At 45.6% G+C, this 14181-nt stretch overlaps 1 protein-coding gene across 3 annotated transcripts in view; it reads left to right on the plus strand.

Annotated features, from left to right (window-relative positions):
- CUX1 (cut like homeobox 1) overlaps positions 1-14181 on the plus strand; it is a 441317-nt gene that overhangs the window by 315848 nt on the left and 111288 nt on the right. For 2 of the 3 annotated variants that reach the window (XM_073565621.1, XM_073565622.1), the window contains 2 exons: positions 7634-7936; positions 8048-8236. The exons of the other annotated variant lie outside the window; for it this stretch is intronic. In XM_073565621.1, coding sequence (XP_073421722.1) covers positions 7634-7936; positions 8048-8236 — 492 coding nt within the window. The remainder of the gene's footprint in view (positions 1-7633; positions 7937-8047; positions 8237-14181) is intronic. 3 annotated transcript variants of the gene reach the window in all.

Raw genomic sequence — 14181 nt, forward strand, 5'->3', positions numbered from 1 at the left:
GAATTCAGTGGGGAAGATTTCATAGCAAAACATGCCAATATTCCGGATAAAATTTGCCCTCCAAAAAAACCCAGAATGTTGCACATGCCTTGCACCAGATAAGGGAGTTTTGAAGAGTGTCCCAAGCAGGGGATTGGGTGAGAGGAGATCTAAAATGTGCCACATTTATAATGGAAGCACCAAAAATGTACCATAAAATAGTCTCAATTCCGCCAATCAGGAGGCGGTGTCACGGAGAGTCCAACCTGTCCAGAAAATTAACCATATTTATCACTGTAAAAAATGTAGCTCTTTCTAATTCTGCCTGTTTCGTCTAGTTTTTTGGTTGTACATTTAGGACAGTGTATATAAATGTGAGTGCGAGTCAGAATGTAGGCGGTCCGGGTCAGCTGAGCAGAACAACCATTGTTCAGCATTGATTACCGAGCCTGTATTGTTCGGGTCACATAACAATTACTTAGTGTCCCATAAATGAAATGAGGGTTTGTAACAATACAAACTCTTCTTAGCCTGCCTGATCATTGACTCTGAATCAGCCACCAGTATGCTTAATGGACCAGTATCTTACCCCCCATAACGACAATCAATGAAAATCTGACAAGTCCAATACACGTGTTAACAATGTTGATTGATCGCTAATGATCCGTCACTTGCACAATTGCAACGATTATCATTATAATTGTAATTTAAGGTCAGTTCATTGCCAAATCCATGTATCCATCTGATGTCACTGAGTTTAATCACTTGTCCGCGTAGCAGAGCCGATTGGGGCTGCATTGTGTGTGCACTAGGATAATCTACCTGCAGTCCTATGTAAAGCCAGATATTTTATTTATTTGTTACAATGTCAGTTTCAGAAGATCTTTGCAGTCAAGTTTTATACTGTTAATAATATCTGAGCTCTCTTCCTGTCCCTTTCCTATGTATCAGGGACATGCGCCGTCGGTGTGGTGCAGAGCACTATGGTGGAGTAATTAATCTTGCTGCTGCTCTGTGAGTTTTGTTTAGGCTGATTCAGGGAACAAAATTTTAGCACAACTTAAGGTAAGCTCCGCTCACTTTATCAGGCGGGCAGCCATAATGTCGACCTTGCTGTAGGTTAAAGGACGCAGGCCCAAGAAGAAGTCTGTTAATCATGTAGGGAATTCATAGCATCCCTGACAGTGTACAGTGAGCAAGATGGATGACCTGCCAATTTACTCCTGCGCTTGGCTGAATCTGGGCAAATTTACAGTACTGTTTCTCAGCTGCCTGCAATACAGAAATAACATTTGCTAGATTATATATTCTGTGTATAGTGACCTTAGGGTTTAGAGAAGAGATGCTGCCGGATTTATAAGAAGAGGGTCGCGTAATAAAAGCCATGAATATAAATACATACGTGTGCACATGCCTACATACATATTGTACACACACATATATATATATATATACCGTGTGTGTATGTGTGTGTATGTATGTGTGTGTATATATATATATATATATATATATATATATACATATATATATATATATTGTGTGTGTGTTTTTTGTGTGCGTTTCTACATATCACTATATTCTAAACTCCTTTCTTACTGATATTTTTGTGCTGTTTTTGTGTATTCACTATTCTTGTTAAGGATTAATTAAAGGCAACCTGACATCTCCAAAATAAGTTTACCAGCAGATGTGTGATGTGTGGCTAATATGCTGGTGGAACAGTGGATACCGGAAAAAAATAAGTTTTAGCCTTCGCACTGCCTCTTGCTTGCAGTCACGAGGGTGGAGCAGGGACCTGTAAAGTCACCGCTCAATAAGCTGTGCGTGCATTAATCACTGCCCGGAACACTGATTGCAGGGACTCTGTAAAGAACCAAATGACTGTTCAAGCTAAGCACATGCTCAGTACATCACAGTGAGGCCAAGCATTTACATACACCTTCCAACCGGAATGTTTTCCAAACATATCTCCTCCCTTCTCAGACTCTATAAAGCCAGAGCTGTCAATCAAAGATGGGGATAGGGTGGATATGGAGGGAAAATAAGCAGGTGGAGCACCTATTCTTGTGTTGCACAGTCATTCCCATGTGTGTGCAGGGGAGTGATTATCTTGACCTGTGACCGTAACCGCTCTCTGCACCACGCTGATGACTGGAAGTGAGCGACTGCCAAGAGAAAACGTAATGTTCTCCCTTTAGTTACATTTCCATTAACCCTTCTGGACGCAGACATGATTTAAACTCTATTTACCTGCAGATCACCACTATAGCTGTACCATTTTCCCTTTCAAATGTACCTGGGATTTCACTTGGTTTTCCCCTCTGCTGGCTCCATCTTTTGTAATCAGTCGTCTCTTAGCTAGTGGGTAGAAACTAGTTGCTCTGACATCTCCCATACAGAGTACACTGAGACTGCTCTCCTCTCTCTGTGTAGCACTTACTCAGAAGAAGAGAGCAGCATGGAGGATATTACTGCAGTGTAGCCGTACATTGGTAGACATAGACGAGCACACGGTGTGTCTGGTGATTGTCGTAGTGTGTTGCCTTCCACTATGAAGGCAGTCTAGTTGGGTATATGTTGTGTGGGCCTCCCGGGCAGCTGCATGTGCCTCATAATAAACCTCTAGCATTGCCGTATGTGAGACGGCGAACACCACAAATAATGAGGGCCCCGAGGGAGACCAATACCTAGTTTCTATCATTACCAAATACCTGAGCTTTTTATGTACGGTTCCCACAGGTCATACCTTGCATGTTGAGGTCAGTGATCGTCCTGATTACGTATTTCTCACATTCATCACAATTTGTTGCACTCTCGCTCCTAACATCAAGATTCAGTAACGTCCTTTTTTTAGCGGATTCATAGTTGGCAGCCTTAACTCTACCACAATGACAGATTCTTAATAGATCCCTACGACAGGGGTGGAGAGTTACTAGTCATGCCCCATGCCACTGAATAGTTTTTTTTGTATTTTTATTTATGGTAAGTAGTTTCTAAACTTGGCATCTTTTAGTCTGCAACTGAACACTGGTTCTTTCTCGTTAACTTCTACGTTATGTTGCTTTTTATCTATAATCTCTGCTCTGAAAACTGACCACAAACAATGCTTTCTTTAAGTGGATTATCCACATCTCCGGGGCCTGAACTTCTCCAGTTTTTCAGCTCACAATTATTAGTATTCGTGTATATGGTAACGTCATATGGTATACGGAGGTGTACAGTACAGCTTAGGCCCTGTGTGCCTATATGGCACCCTATTACGACTGAGCCATAATCGGGTCATCACCATAAGCCTTTAATGTGAGCCATAGTTGTCCGCTTTAATTAGCGGTATTTGGCTTCTGTTGGTTTGTTCTTTAGGCCGGGATCACACACAGCGTAATACGGCCGAGTCTCGCAGGTTAAAACCTAGCTCTGGTGCCGGCACTCCGGAGCGGAGCGTGCAGCCGCACAGCAATACATGGAGCTGCACGCTCCGCTCCGGAGTGCCGGCGCCAGAGCTTGGTTTTAACCTGCGAGACTCGGCCGTATCTCGCTGTAGTGTGACTCCGGCCGTATCTGCACTTGCTGCCTCTATTATAGCGGTGCATGCTCTCATTAGTCTGAATATTGAGGCTATGTCCCCACGTAGCGATTCTCATTCCAAATAAACCTGAGCAGAATCGCACACCCTGCTCCCGGGAAAACGCATGCGGTTTTTGACGCGCTTTTTTAAGCGTTTGTCAAGCGTTTTTGCATGCATTTTCCTAAGCGTATTTGCCCATATAATTGATGGTATGCGGAATCGCGGGCGATTCCGCAAAATTAATGAACATGCTGCGTTTTTTGCCGCTAAGCGATTCCACAGCGGTAAAAGAAGCACCATTGGCACAACATGTGCTTAAGCGTTTCCGCGGCAGAATCGCGCGTTTGAAAACGCCGCGGAAATGCTTAAAAAAACGCTACGTGGGCACACAGCCTGACCGTACGAGATACAGACTCAGGTTAGACATGGTCAAAAATATTTAGAGATATTATAGAACACGTACTAGTACATAACATAATCCTGTTTTTACCTGGTTGACTCTGGAAACCTATAGATTATGTGTAAATTTAATGTGCAACTAAATTTGCTTCTTTATGACTAATACTGGCAAATCCTGAACTAAAATTTCAATTAACAGCATATGTCCAATCATATTACATTGATGGCCTTTAGTTAGGATAGTTAATATTAGTTTAGTGGGGGTCCGACACCCAGAAGCCCCACTGATCTCGTGTTATCTCATGTTATTAGCTCTTGTAGTTCTGCTCTCGATCAGCTTTTTTTGGCCCACGTAAAGAAGCACCGATCGACTTGTATATAGTCAATCAGCATTCATTGAAGGGGTTATCCCATCACAACATATTGATTGTTACCTGTACCCATAGGGAAGATCATCAATGTCTGATCAAAGGGGGTGCCATGCGTTGGACCTCCTCCGATCATCTATTTTTCGCTCTGGGCAGCGGACTCTTGAGTAGGAGCGGCTCTGCAGTACTCATCAGCCATGGCCACATATTGGAGTATTGCAGTGCTAGTAGCGCAATGAAAACCCTCTCCTGCTCTAGTGCTGCCTCGCCGCCAGAGCTCCTGGTGATTGTTTACATGCTGCAACAGCGAAGCCACGACTACAACCCAAATGCCCGCTCAGCGGCTCTTGCCATCCACCGTATCAACGCTGCAAAGCTCTGTGAGCAGCTAAAAAAAGCCGTATGCACTGTATTTGTGACATCACCGATGCAGCCTGTAAAAATCAGAGGGCGGTGGTGGAGAGGCAGCACCGGAGCAGGGGGCACAAGTATTCACTTGTTGTTTTTTTAAGGGTATGTTCACACTGAGTTTTTTTTAGGAGGTCAAAAACATCTGTTTTCCAAGTAGAAGATGTTTCAAGAATCGCTCCTTTTCTATTAAGATTTTTAAACCTGTAAGGCTAGTTTCACATTAGCGTTTTTTTGCGCAGCGCATCGTGCGCATAAAAAACGCAAAGAAAAACGCAAAACAAACGCGCGTTTTTTTAACGTCATGCGCACGCTGATGCGTCAAAAAAACGCAGCGTTGCTTGCGTTTTACATGCGTTTTTGCATGCGTTTGCGTTTTTTTATGCACATGCGTTTTTAGGTGTGTCATTTTTTCCATTGTCTAGAGAACATTCTAGACTTGTTTCACTCAAAAACGCATGCGCAAAAAAACGCAACCGTGCGCAAGACCATGCGCACGCATGCGTTCCCATAGACTTCAATGTGTTGTTTTTGCGCATTCTGTGCGCAAGCTTGCGCATGCGTTTTTTTGCCGAGACAGGGCGCACCAAAAAATGCAACATGTTGCGTCTGGCGCGCCTGGCGCAAAAGACAAAAAAACGCATGCGCACGAAAACGCAAGTGTGCGCAAGACCATGCGCACGTCATGTTAAACATAGGTGCGCAGTGCGCATGCGCACGGGTGCGCACGATGCGCTGCGCACAAAAGCGCAAATGTGAAACCAGCCTAACGTCTTTTTTTTTTTTTTTTTTTTTTTTTTCTTTTAGCTTCTGTTGGTCATTTCCTGAGGAATTTTTAATTTTGTTCCAACCTTTTTTGCCTCCAACGCTACTACACAAGAAGTTTTAGTCTGTTCTGGAGGCTCAGTGGCTGATGCGAAAACTGTACTAGGTCAAGATTTTAGTAAAAGAGAGCGTAAAAATTAGAAAGATGCTAGATAATCAATGATGCTGGCACTTCTTTGTGCCTCCTGTACATTGTATTGTCAGACAATGATTTACACCAGGTCTTTATTATATTCACAGTTAAATAGAAAAGTTGTATTTATTTTTTTTTGTGTTGTGTCAACTCACAGAAAAAATGCCAAAACCTTCAAGTATTGCAGGTTCACACTGGGCTTTAGAGAAATCACAATCTGCCGATAATTCCTGTTCTCTAGTTCATTTGTCATCTTTGTATGTACAGGAGGGTTATTTATTACTGAGATTAGGCAAATTACTAACATCTATAATGTTCTGCCTGGTCCTAGATAGGAGAGGAACACCACACTGTATACACAGAGCCCTCTGTATACAGCTCCATGGTAAAGGCTGCACGCCATCGCTTTTTGGAGACTGTAATCTGACATTTCTCTGTAATTTACCACCCATTCATTTCAGCTGCCAAAACCCCCCAGCAATGAGGTGTATGTCTCCAATATGTCCGCCCCAAGGGAAGGTCTTCTAAATATAAAAGGGAGAACGACCGCATACAAAATTCATCATATATTATCTATACACTCAAATCTAATGAAAGGAACTAAAATATAATATGTTACATTCCTTTTAAGGATATTTTATTTTTATTTTCAGCTGTTTGAAAATTATTTGCCGTACTAAAAAATGATATGCAAGTTATTAATTTAAAGGGAATGTGTCATCCGAAAATGACTTATTGTTTAAATCAGGCGTTTCATGTCAAATTTATTTTTTAAACATGTTTTTTACATTTTTTTTTTTTTATTTTTTTTTTATACATTTTTCATACCTCTATCTATCTTGCCCTTTTTCACACTGACCACAAGGCCTAAGGCTAAGTGCACACGTAGATTTTCCTCCTGCAGATTTTTCCGCACAGATTTGAAGAAATCCGCAGGTCAAATGACCTGTATTTTTCCTGCGGATTTCTTCCTTTTTTATTGCAGTTTTCCCCCTGCGGATTTGGAGAATGGAGCAGGTGGAAAACCGCACAAAAGAAGTGACATGCTGCATTTTTTGTACCGCGCGGAAAAAACCGCAGCGTCTGCACAGCGGGTTTTTTTTTTTTCGCATTGATTTACATTGTACTGTAAATCACGTTGCGGATCTGCAGCGTTTCTGTGCGGTAAAATCCGCTGCGGATCCGCAGGAAAAATGCATCGTGTGCACATGGCCTAACAGTAGACTCCCAATTCCTGTTTTTCACTAGGACATGCGCATCTATTGAATGAACTAGGCATGCTCTGATCCGGACAGAGGTCATTGACATTACATTCCTTCACGATGTGTGATGAGGTGTTACTTTTCCTTATACTTCCTGTTCCATACAGACTTTACAACAATTTCTTTATTATCACAGACAGAAATACAAGTGTAGTATTAGGCCTATTCGTCAGTGTAAAGATTTTTAAAAGTTTTTGTTACATGGATGTGATATAGAAAACTGAAAAAAAAAAAAAAAATTAGCAACGTTTTTTCCTTTTTTTTTTTTAAAGCACCACTCCAGATTTTCTTTTGCTTTTTCATTTTGACGGTGGAGTGGTGCCATTAATCTAAGTTCCCTGACCCTAATATTATACTTACTAGCTGTCGTCTTCAGTTCTTCCCAGTGCTGCTTCGGTCCCATGCCGCTCAAGGCGGCAGCTGGTAAGTACGAGACTGGGGACAGGAGGGAACTTAGATTGGTGGCACCGCTCCAGTAGTAAAATAATTAAAATTAAAAAACCCTCTGGAGTGGTGCTTTACATACATCTAGCATAAAAACTCAATTTAAAAAATAGCTCATTTTCTGACGTCACATTCCCCAGTTTTGGGGAAGATTAAAAAAAACCGCTAAGCATCAGAAATCTTTAAATAACTGTTCTTTTTTTCATCTGCATCTTAAAGTAAATTGTATGCAATTATTATATTGTTATAGAAAACACTCCAAAAAGCTCGACCAGCTGCAGTCCCGCTCCAGAGTCTCCAATGAGCTCCAATGAATCGGTGAAGAGCCTGACCGAACTGGTGCAACAGCCGTGCCCCACAATTGACACCTGCAAAGAAGGAGAGGCGCAGGAATCAAGTGATGCCACAGGTGGTGACTCCCAACCAGCAACGCCACTTCCATTCCCCGGCCATTCAGCACTAAGCATCCAAGAGCTGGTGGCCATGTCCTCAGAGCTGGACACCTATGGCATCACCAAGAGGGTGAAGGAGGTTTTAACGGACAATAATTTAGGTATACAAAGCTGTTCAGGAAACGGTGCAGGGAATGAGAAGTGGTTGATTTCCTTTCATACAACCGTAGGATCACATTATTCATCTATTTGCCATGTCTTCTTCTGTTTAGGTCAGCGACTGTTTGGAGAAACCATTCTTGGCTTAACTCAAGGCTCAGTCTCTGATTTGCTGGCCAGACCAAAACCCTGGCACAAACTAAGTTTAAAAGGAAGAGAGCCATTTGTACGAATGCAGCTGTGGCTCAATGATCCAAACAATGTAGATAAGCTTATGGACATGAAACGGATGGAAAAGAAAGGTATGCAATCAATGCAGTTTCATTAGCTCTAGTATCTAATTGTTAGCAGTTATTATTGGAGTGAGATTCACATAGAGTGAAGCAAATCTGCTGCACTATAGATGGTATCACTATGTCAGCTATGGTGTGAGGTTCTCACTACCATTCAAAGTACCCTCAGGGGTTAACTAGCAAATATAGCCTGGAGGTCCCCAAATATTAAAACATAACCATTAATCAATTATTAAAAAGAAAAATGTCACAAACAAACCAAATAAAGTGCCCGTGCAAACCTGTGCTAATTAAAAAATGGTTTGGTCTCACCACTGTTGACAGACAGGAGATTCACATAGAGTGAAGCAAACCTCCTCCACTGTAGGTGGTATCCCAACAGCCAGAGACAGAGGTTTTCTAGTTAAAGGCCTTGTCCAGGATTTAATTTTATTAACTTTTTTTTTATCAATAACAGGAAATGCTATTTTAAGAAAAATATCCTCTTGCCTCTCTCAGCGCCTCATCAATCCCCGTGGGCCTGTATTTGCTTTGATGCGGTGATATATGACTGCTACTCCAATTAGCCTTATAGTAATAATAATAATAAATTTTATTTCTATAGCGCCGACATATTCCGCAGCACTTTACATTTCAGAGGGGACTTGTACAGACAATAGACATTACAGCATAACAATAATCACATAGATCATAACAGATACCAAGAGGAATGAGGGCCCTGCTCGCAAGCTTACAGTCTATGAGGAAAAAAAGGGAGACACGAAAGGTGGGTGGTAACAGTTGCCCTGATTGTATGGACCAGCCATAATGTTAAGTGTGTAACAGTACAAACGCAGAGGGCTAATGGATGCATAAAGATGTGGGAACATGATGCGGGGAACCTGGTTATGGTAAAAACTTTTGGCTGTGCCACATAGGGATAGATTAGGTCAGAGGTCTCAAACACGCGGCCTGCGGGCCGCATGCGGCCCCTGAAGCAGTCATCTGCGGCCCGCGGTGCACCACGTCGCACTCCGTGAGGTAGGTAGAAGGGGGAAGGCAGTGGCACGCATTAGGAGTGTGAGATGGCTGTGTGCACAGGACCTGTGATATGAGGTCACAGGAGGGGAGGAGTAAGAGGTCACATGATCAGGGGCTTCAGTGTATGCAGGATGGAGGACGCTAATGTCTGCTGGTTGTCATGGCGCTGGATGCCGGTAAGTTTGTGTGGGGTCAGGACGGGTTTTATAGGGTGGATGTAGCAGAGCCGAGTGTGTACGAGGTGTATGGATCGGAGCCGTGTGTACGAGGACAGAGTTGTATGGATCGGAGCCGTGTGTGTACAAGGACCGAGGTGTATGGAGCGGAGCTGTGTGTGTACGAGGACCGAGGTGTATGGAGCGGAGCCGTGTGTGTACGAGGACCGAGGTGTATGAAGCGGAGCCGTGTGTGTACGGGGTATGCGGAGCCGCGTGTGTATGAAGTGTACGGAGCGGAGCGCGTGTGTGTGAAGTGTGCGGAGCGGAGCCGCGTGTGTATGAAGTGTGCGGAGCGGAGCCGCGTGTGTATGAAGTGTGCGGAGCGGAGCCGCGTGTGTATGAAGTGTGCGGAGCGGAGCCGCGTGTGTATGAAGTGTGCGGAGTGGAGCCGCGTGTGTATGAAGTGTGCGGAGCGGAGCCGCGTGTGTATGAAGTGTGCGGAGCGGAGCCGCGTGTGTATGAAGTGTGCGGAGCGGAGCCGCGTGTGTATGAAGTGTGCGGAGCGGAGCCGCGTGTGTGCCAAGTGTGCGGAGCGGAGCCGCGTGTGTGCCAGGTGTGCGGAGCGGAGCCGCGTGTGTGCCAGGTGTGCGGAGAGGAGGAGTGCGCCGCTCCGTAGTGGCTGTGGCCCTGCATGATAACCTCCCTCTGGCGCTGTGTAATGACATCACGCCAGCGCACAGAGAGCGGAGGCGTGACTTTCCTCCCATTGCTGGATTTTGCAGGTGACTGTGGCTGTGCGTGTACAGCGAGATAATAGCGCCGGCTCACATGCAGAGCTGATACTATCATCTGCTGAGGTTAAGACCCCGTCACAGCGAGATCGCTGATTTTGTGACGCCACAGCGATCTCGCCAGCGAGATCGCTGTGTGTGACGGGGATCAGCGACCGGCCCCCCTGCCGGTTATCACTGATCGTGCAGCAGCTGCTTGGGCTGTTTTTCGATCGCTGGTCTCCCGCTGCCCAGCACGCATCGCTGCGTGTGGCAGCGAGAGACCAGCAATCAGCGACGCTGGTTTCTAATGTAAACATCGGGTGTCCAGAAGTCGCGCGGCTCCTGGATACCCGATGTTTACATTAGAAACTCGTGTCCAGCGTCGCTGGTCCTGATCGCTGGGGCTGTCTAACGATGTCCCAGCGATCCCATCATGTCGGATCGCTCGTGGGATCGCTGGGACATCGTTATGTGTAACGGGGCTTAAGCTGTACATCACAGCTGACAACCTATTTAAACAGCCACGATCGGTATTAGCACCGATCGCGGCTGTTTAACCCCTTAGATACCGCTATCAATTGTAACTGTATTAAGTTTGAAAGGAATGCAGCCCGCCAGCTTAAATTTTTTTTATGTGCGGCCCATTTACTCTGCCGAGTTTGAGACCCCTGGATTAGGTTAATGTGTTGAGGCGGTAGGCCAGTCTGAATAAATGAGTTTTCAGGGCACGCTTAAAATTGTGAGGATTGGGGACTAATCGTATTGACCTGGGAAGTGCATTCCAAAGAATTGGCGCAGCACGTGTATAGTCTTGGAGACAGGAGTGGGAGGTTCTGATTATTGAGGATGCTAACCTCAGGTCATCAGCAGAACGGAGGGCGCGGGTAGGATGGTATACTGAAAGAAGGGAGGAGATGTAGGGTGGTGCTGAGCCATGAAGAGCTTTGTGAGTGAGGGTAATACATTTGTACTGGATTCTGGAGTGGATGGGTAGCCAGTGTAATGACTGGCACAAGGTAGAGGCATCGGTGTAACGATTGGCGAGGAATATGATCCTGGCAGCAGCATTCAAGACAGATTGGAGGGGGGGGGAGAGTTTGGTAAGAGGGAGACCGATTAGAAGAGAGTTACAATAGTTGAGACGAGAATGAATAAGAGAAACAGTAAGAGTTTTTGCAGAGTCAAAAGTAAGAAAAGGTTGAATTCTAGAAATGTTTTTGAGGTGCAGATAACAGGAGCGAGCCAGTGATCGTATGTGGGGGACAAAGGAAAGCTCAGAGTCAAGTATGACCCCAAGACAGCGGGCATGTTGCTGGGGAGTAATAGTGGAAAAACACACGAAAATAGCAATGTCGGGTATAGGTACATTAGTAGCGGGAGGAAACACAAGGAGTTCAGTCTTTGACAGGTTCAGTTTCAGATATAGTGAGGACATGATGTTAGACACAGCGTTTAGACAATTGCTGGTGTTTTCTAGAAAGGCTGGCGTGATGTCAGGAGAAGAAGCATATAATTGGGTGTCATCAGCATGGAGATGGAACTGGAAACCAAATCTACTGATTGTTTGGCCAATAGGGGCAGTGTACAAGGAGAAGAGGAGGGGGCCTAGGACTGATCCTTGAGGAACCCCAACAGTAAGGGGAAGATGAGAGGAGGAGGAGCCAGCGAAAGATACAGTAAAGGAGCGGTCAGAGAGATAGGAGGAGAACCAGGAGAGACCTGTGTCCTTGAGGCCAATGGAATGGAGCTGATGATCCACAGTGTCGAAAGCCTTAAAATAATGTCTATGTGTATGACATAGAACTGTCATGACCACGGATTGGCTGCAGTGGTCCATACAGCCCATGATCACAGCAGCAATGTAAACAGAGACTGGCACGGAGATCAAGAGGAATTGTTTATTAATTTTATTTTCCCTGGGTAACCCCTTTAAGCGCTGCCCACTGCACAGACCTTAGCCAATCCGTAGTGCACCTAAAACGCAAGAGGCACTAATACGCTGATTTAGAAAAACGTTCACAATCCTGCACTTTGATATAGCTTTAAAAGAGAACATGCTGACTGCCTGCGGCTGCTACTATGAGGGGATGACACCATACTGATACACATTGAACTCAATTATACCACAGCATGCAGCAAACTGCCGCCAGTGACAACCGCAGGCAGTCAGCATAGGGCTCTGTGTTAGAAAAATGGAGAACCATCTACATTAACAATATATTAAGATGGAAATTGGCAAAAAATGTTGGCCCTAAAACAACGTGGTGATAGAAGATATAGTTTCACTTTAAGTGCAAACAGGGAAGGGGACATGGCAGTAACAGGAGCACTGGGGCCACTTTATACAGCTCATCAGTGAGGATGCTGAGAGTCGGCCCCCACTGATCTAACAGGGAAGGGGACGTAGCAGTCACAAAACATCGCGGCCCCTTCATACAGCTCATCGGTGAGGATGCTGAGAGTCGGGCCCCCACTGATCTAACAATGAAGGGGACATGACAGTAACAGGAGCACCGCGGCCCCTTCATACAGCTCATCAGTGAGGATGCTGAGAGTTGGCCCCAACTGATCTAATAGTGAAGGGGACATGGCAGTAACAGGAACACCGCGGCCCCTTCATACAGCTCATCGGTGAGGATGCTGAATGTCAGGCCCCCACTGATCTAATAGGGAAGGGGACATGGTTGTCACAGGAGCATCCGCGGCCCCTTCATACAGCTCATCAGTGGGGATGCTGAGAGTCGGCCCCAACTGATCTAATAGTGAAGGGGACATGGCAGTAACAGGAGCACCGCGGCCCCTTCATACAGCTCATCAGTGAGGATGCTGAATGTCAGGCCCCCACTGATCTAATAGGGAAGGGGACATGGTTGTCACAGGAGCATCCGCGGCCCCTTCATACAGCTCATCAGTGGGGATGCTGAGAGTCGGCCCCAACTGATCTAATAGTGAAGGGGACATGGCAGTAACAGGAGCACCGCGGCCCCTTCATACAGCTCATCAGTGAGGATGCTGAATGTCAGGCCCCCACTGATCTAATAGGGAAGGGGACATGGTTGTCACAGGAGCATCCGCGGCCCCTTCATACAGCTCATCAGTGGGGATGCTGAGAGTCGGCCCCAACTGATCTAATAGTGAAGGGGACATGGCAGTAACAGGAGCACCGCGGCCCCTTCATACAGCTCATCAGTGAGGATGCTGAATGTCAGGCCCCCACTGATCTAATAGGGAAGGGGACATGGTTGTCACAGGAGCATCCGCGGCCCCTTCATACAGCTCATCAGTGGGGATGCTGAGAGTCGGGCCCCCACTGATCTAATAGTGAAGGGGACATGACAATCACAGGAGCATCGCGGCCCCTTCATACAGCTGATCGATGGGGATGCTGAGAGTTGGGCCCCCACAGATCTAATAGTCAGGATGCCCTATCAGAGGGTGGTGTGTGTTCAGGATCCTCTAGAATGGAGGATTACAGAGCGTACATCTCGCTCTGGAGGACCTGTATCATCCTGCACCATGCAGATATAAATTGATTTAAGTAGGCACTTTGTAACGCCTCATTTCTCCTGGGAAGGCGCTGTAGGGGAATGGAACAGATATTGACGAGTTTCCTCACGGATTACAGCCGATTATTGGGGGTTACATAAGAGAGAAACTGATCTCTCTTGTCAAATGGCCCCTTGTAGCATACATGGATCCCAAAATGGAGAACCCTGTTAAGAACACTGCATTTGAAATTATGTTCGCAGTAATAATAGAAAATAAAGAAACTTAGGTGATAGGCTTGTCCAGGGGCGTAACAACCACAGTTGCACAGGTCACGACTGGGCCCATGATGGTGAGAGGCCTGCCGGTGCCCTCACAAACCTCAACTTTATCTGCGTCCTTCGATGCATATTCAGCAGAAGTGTATGCTGACAGCTAATCAGAGGCCAGAAGCTGACATTGGTGTGCATGTGACAAGGGGCACATGTCAGTGACTTCATGCTCTCCCGTCGCTTGC

Source organism: Dendrobates tinctorius, unplaced genomic scaffold, assembly GCF_039654945.1.
Source record: "Dendrobates tinctorius isolate UK_male_01 unplaced genomic scaffold, ASM3965494v1 ptg000016l, whole genome shotgun sequence".
Taxonomy (NCBI): Eukaryota; Metazoa; Chordata; class Amphibia; order Anura; family Dendrobatidae; genus Dendrobates; species Dendrobates tinctorius.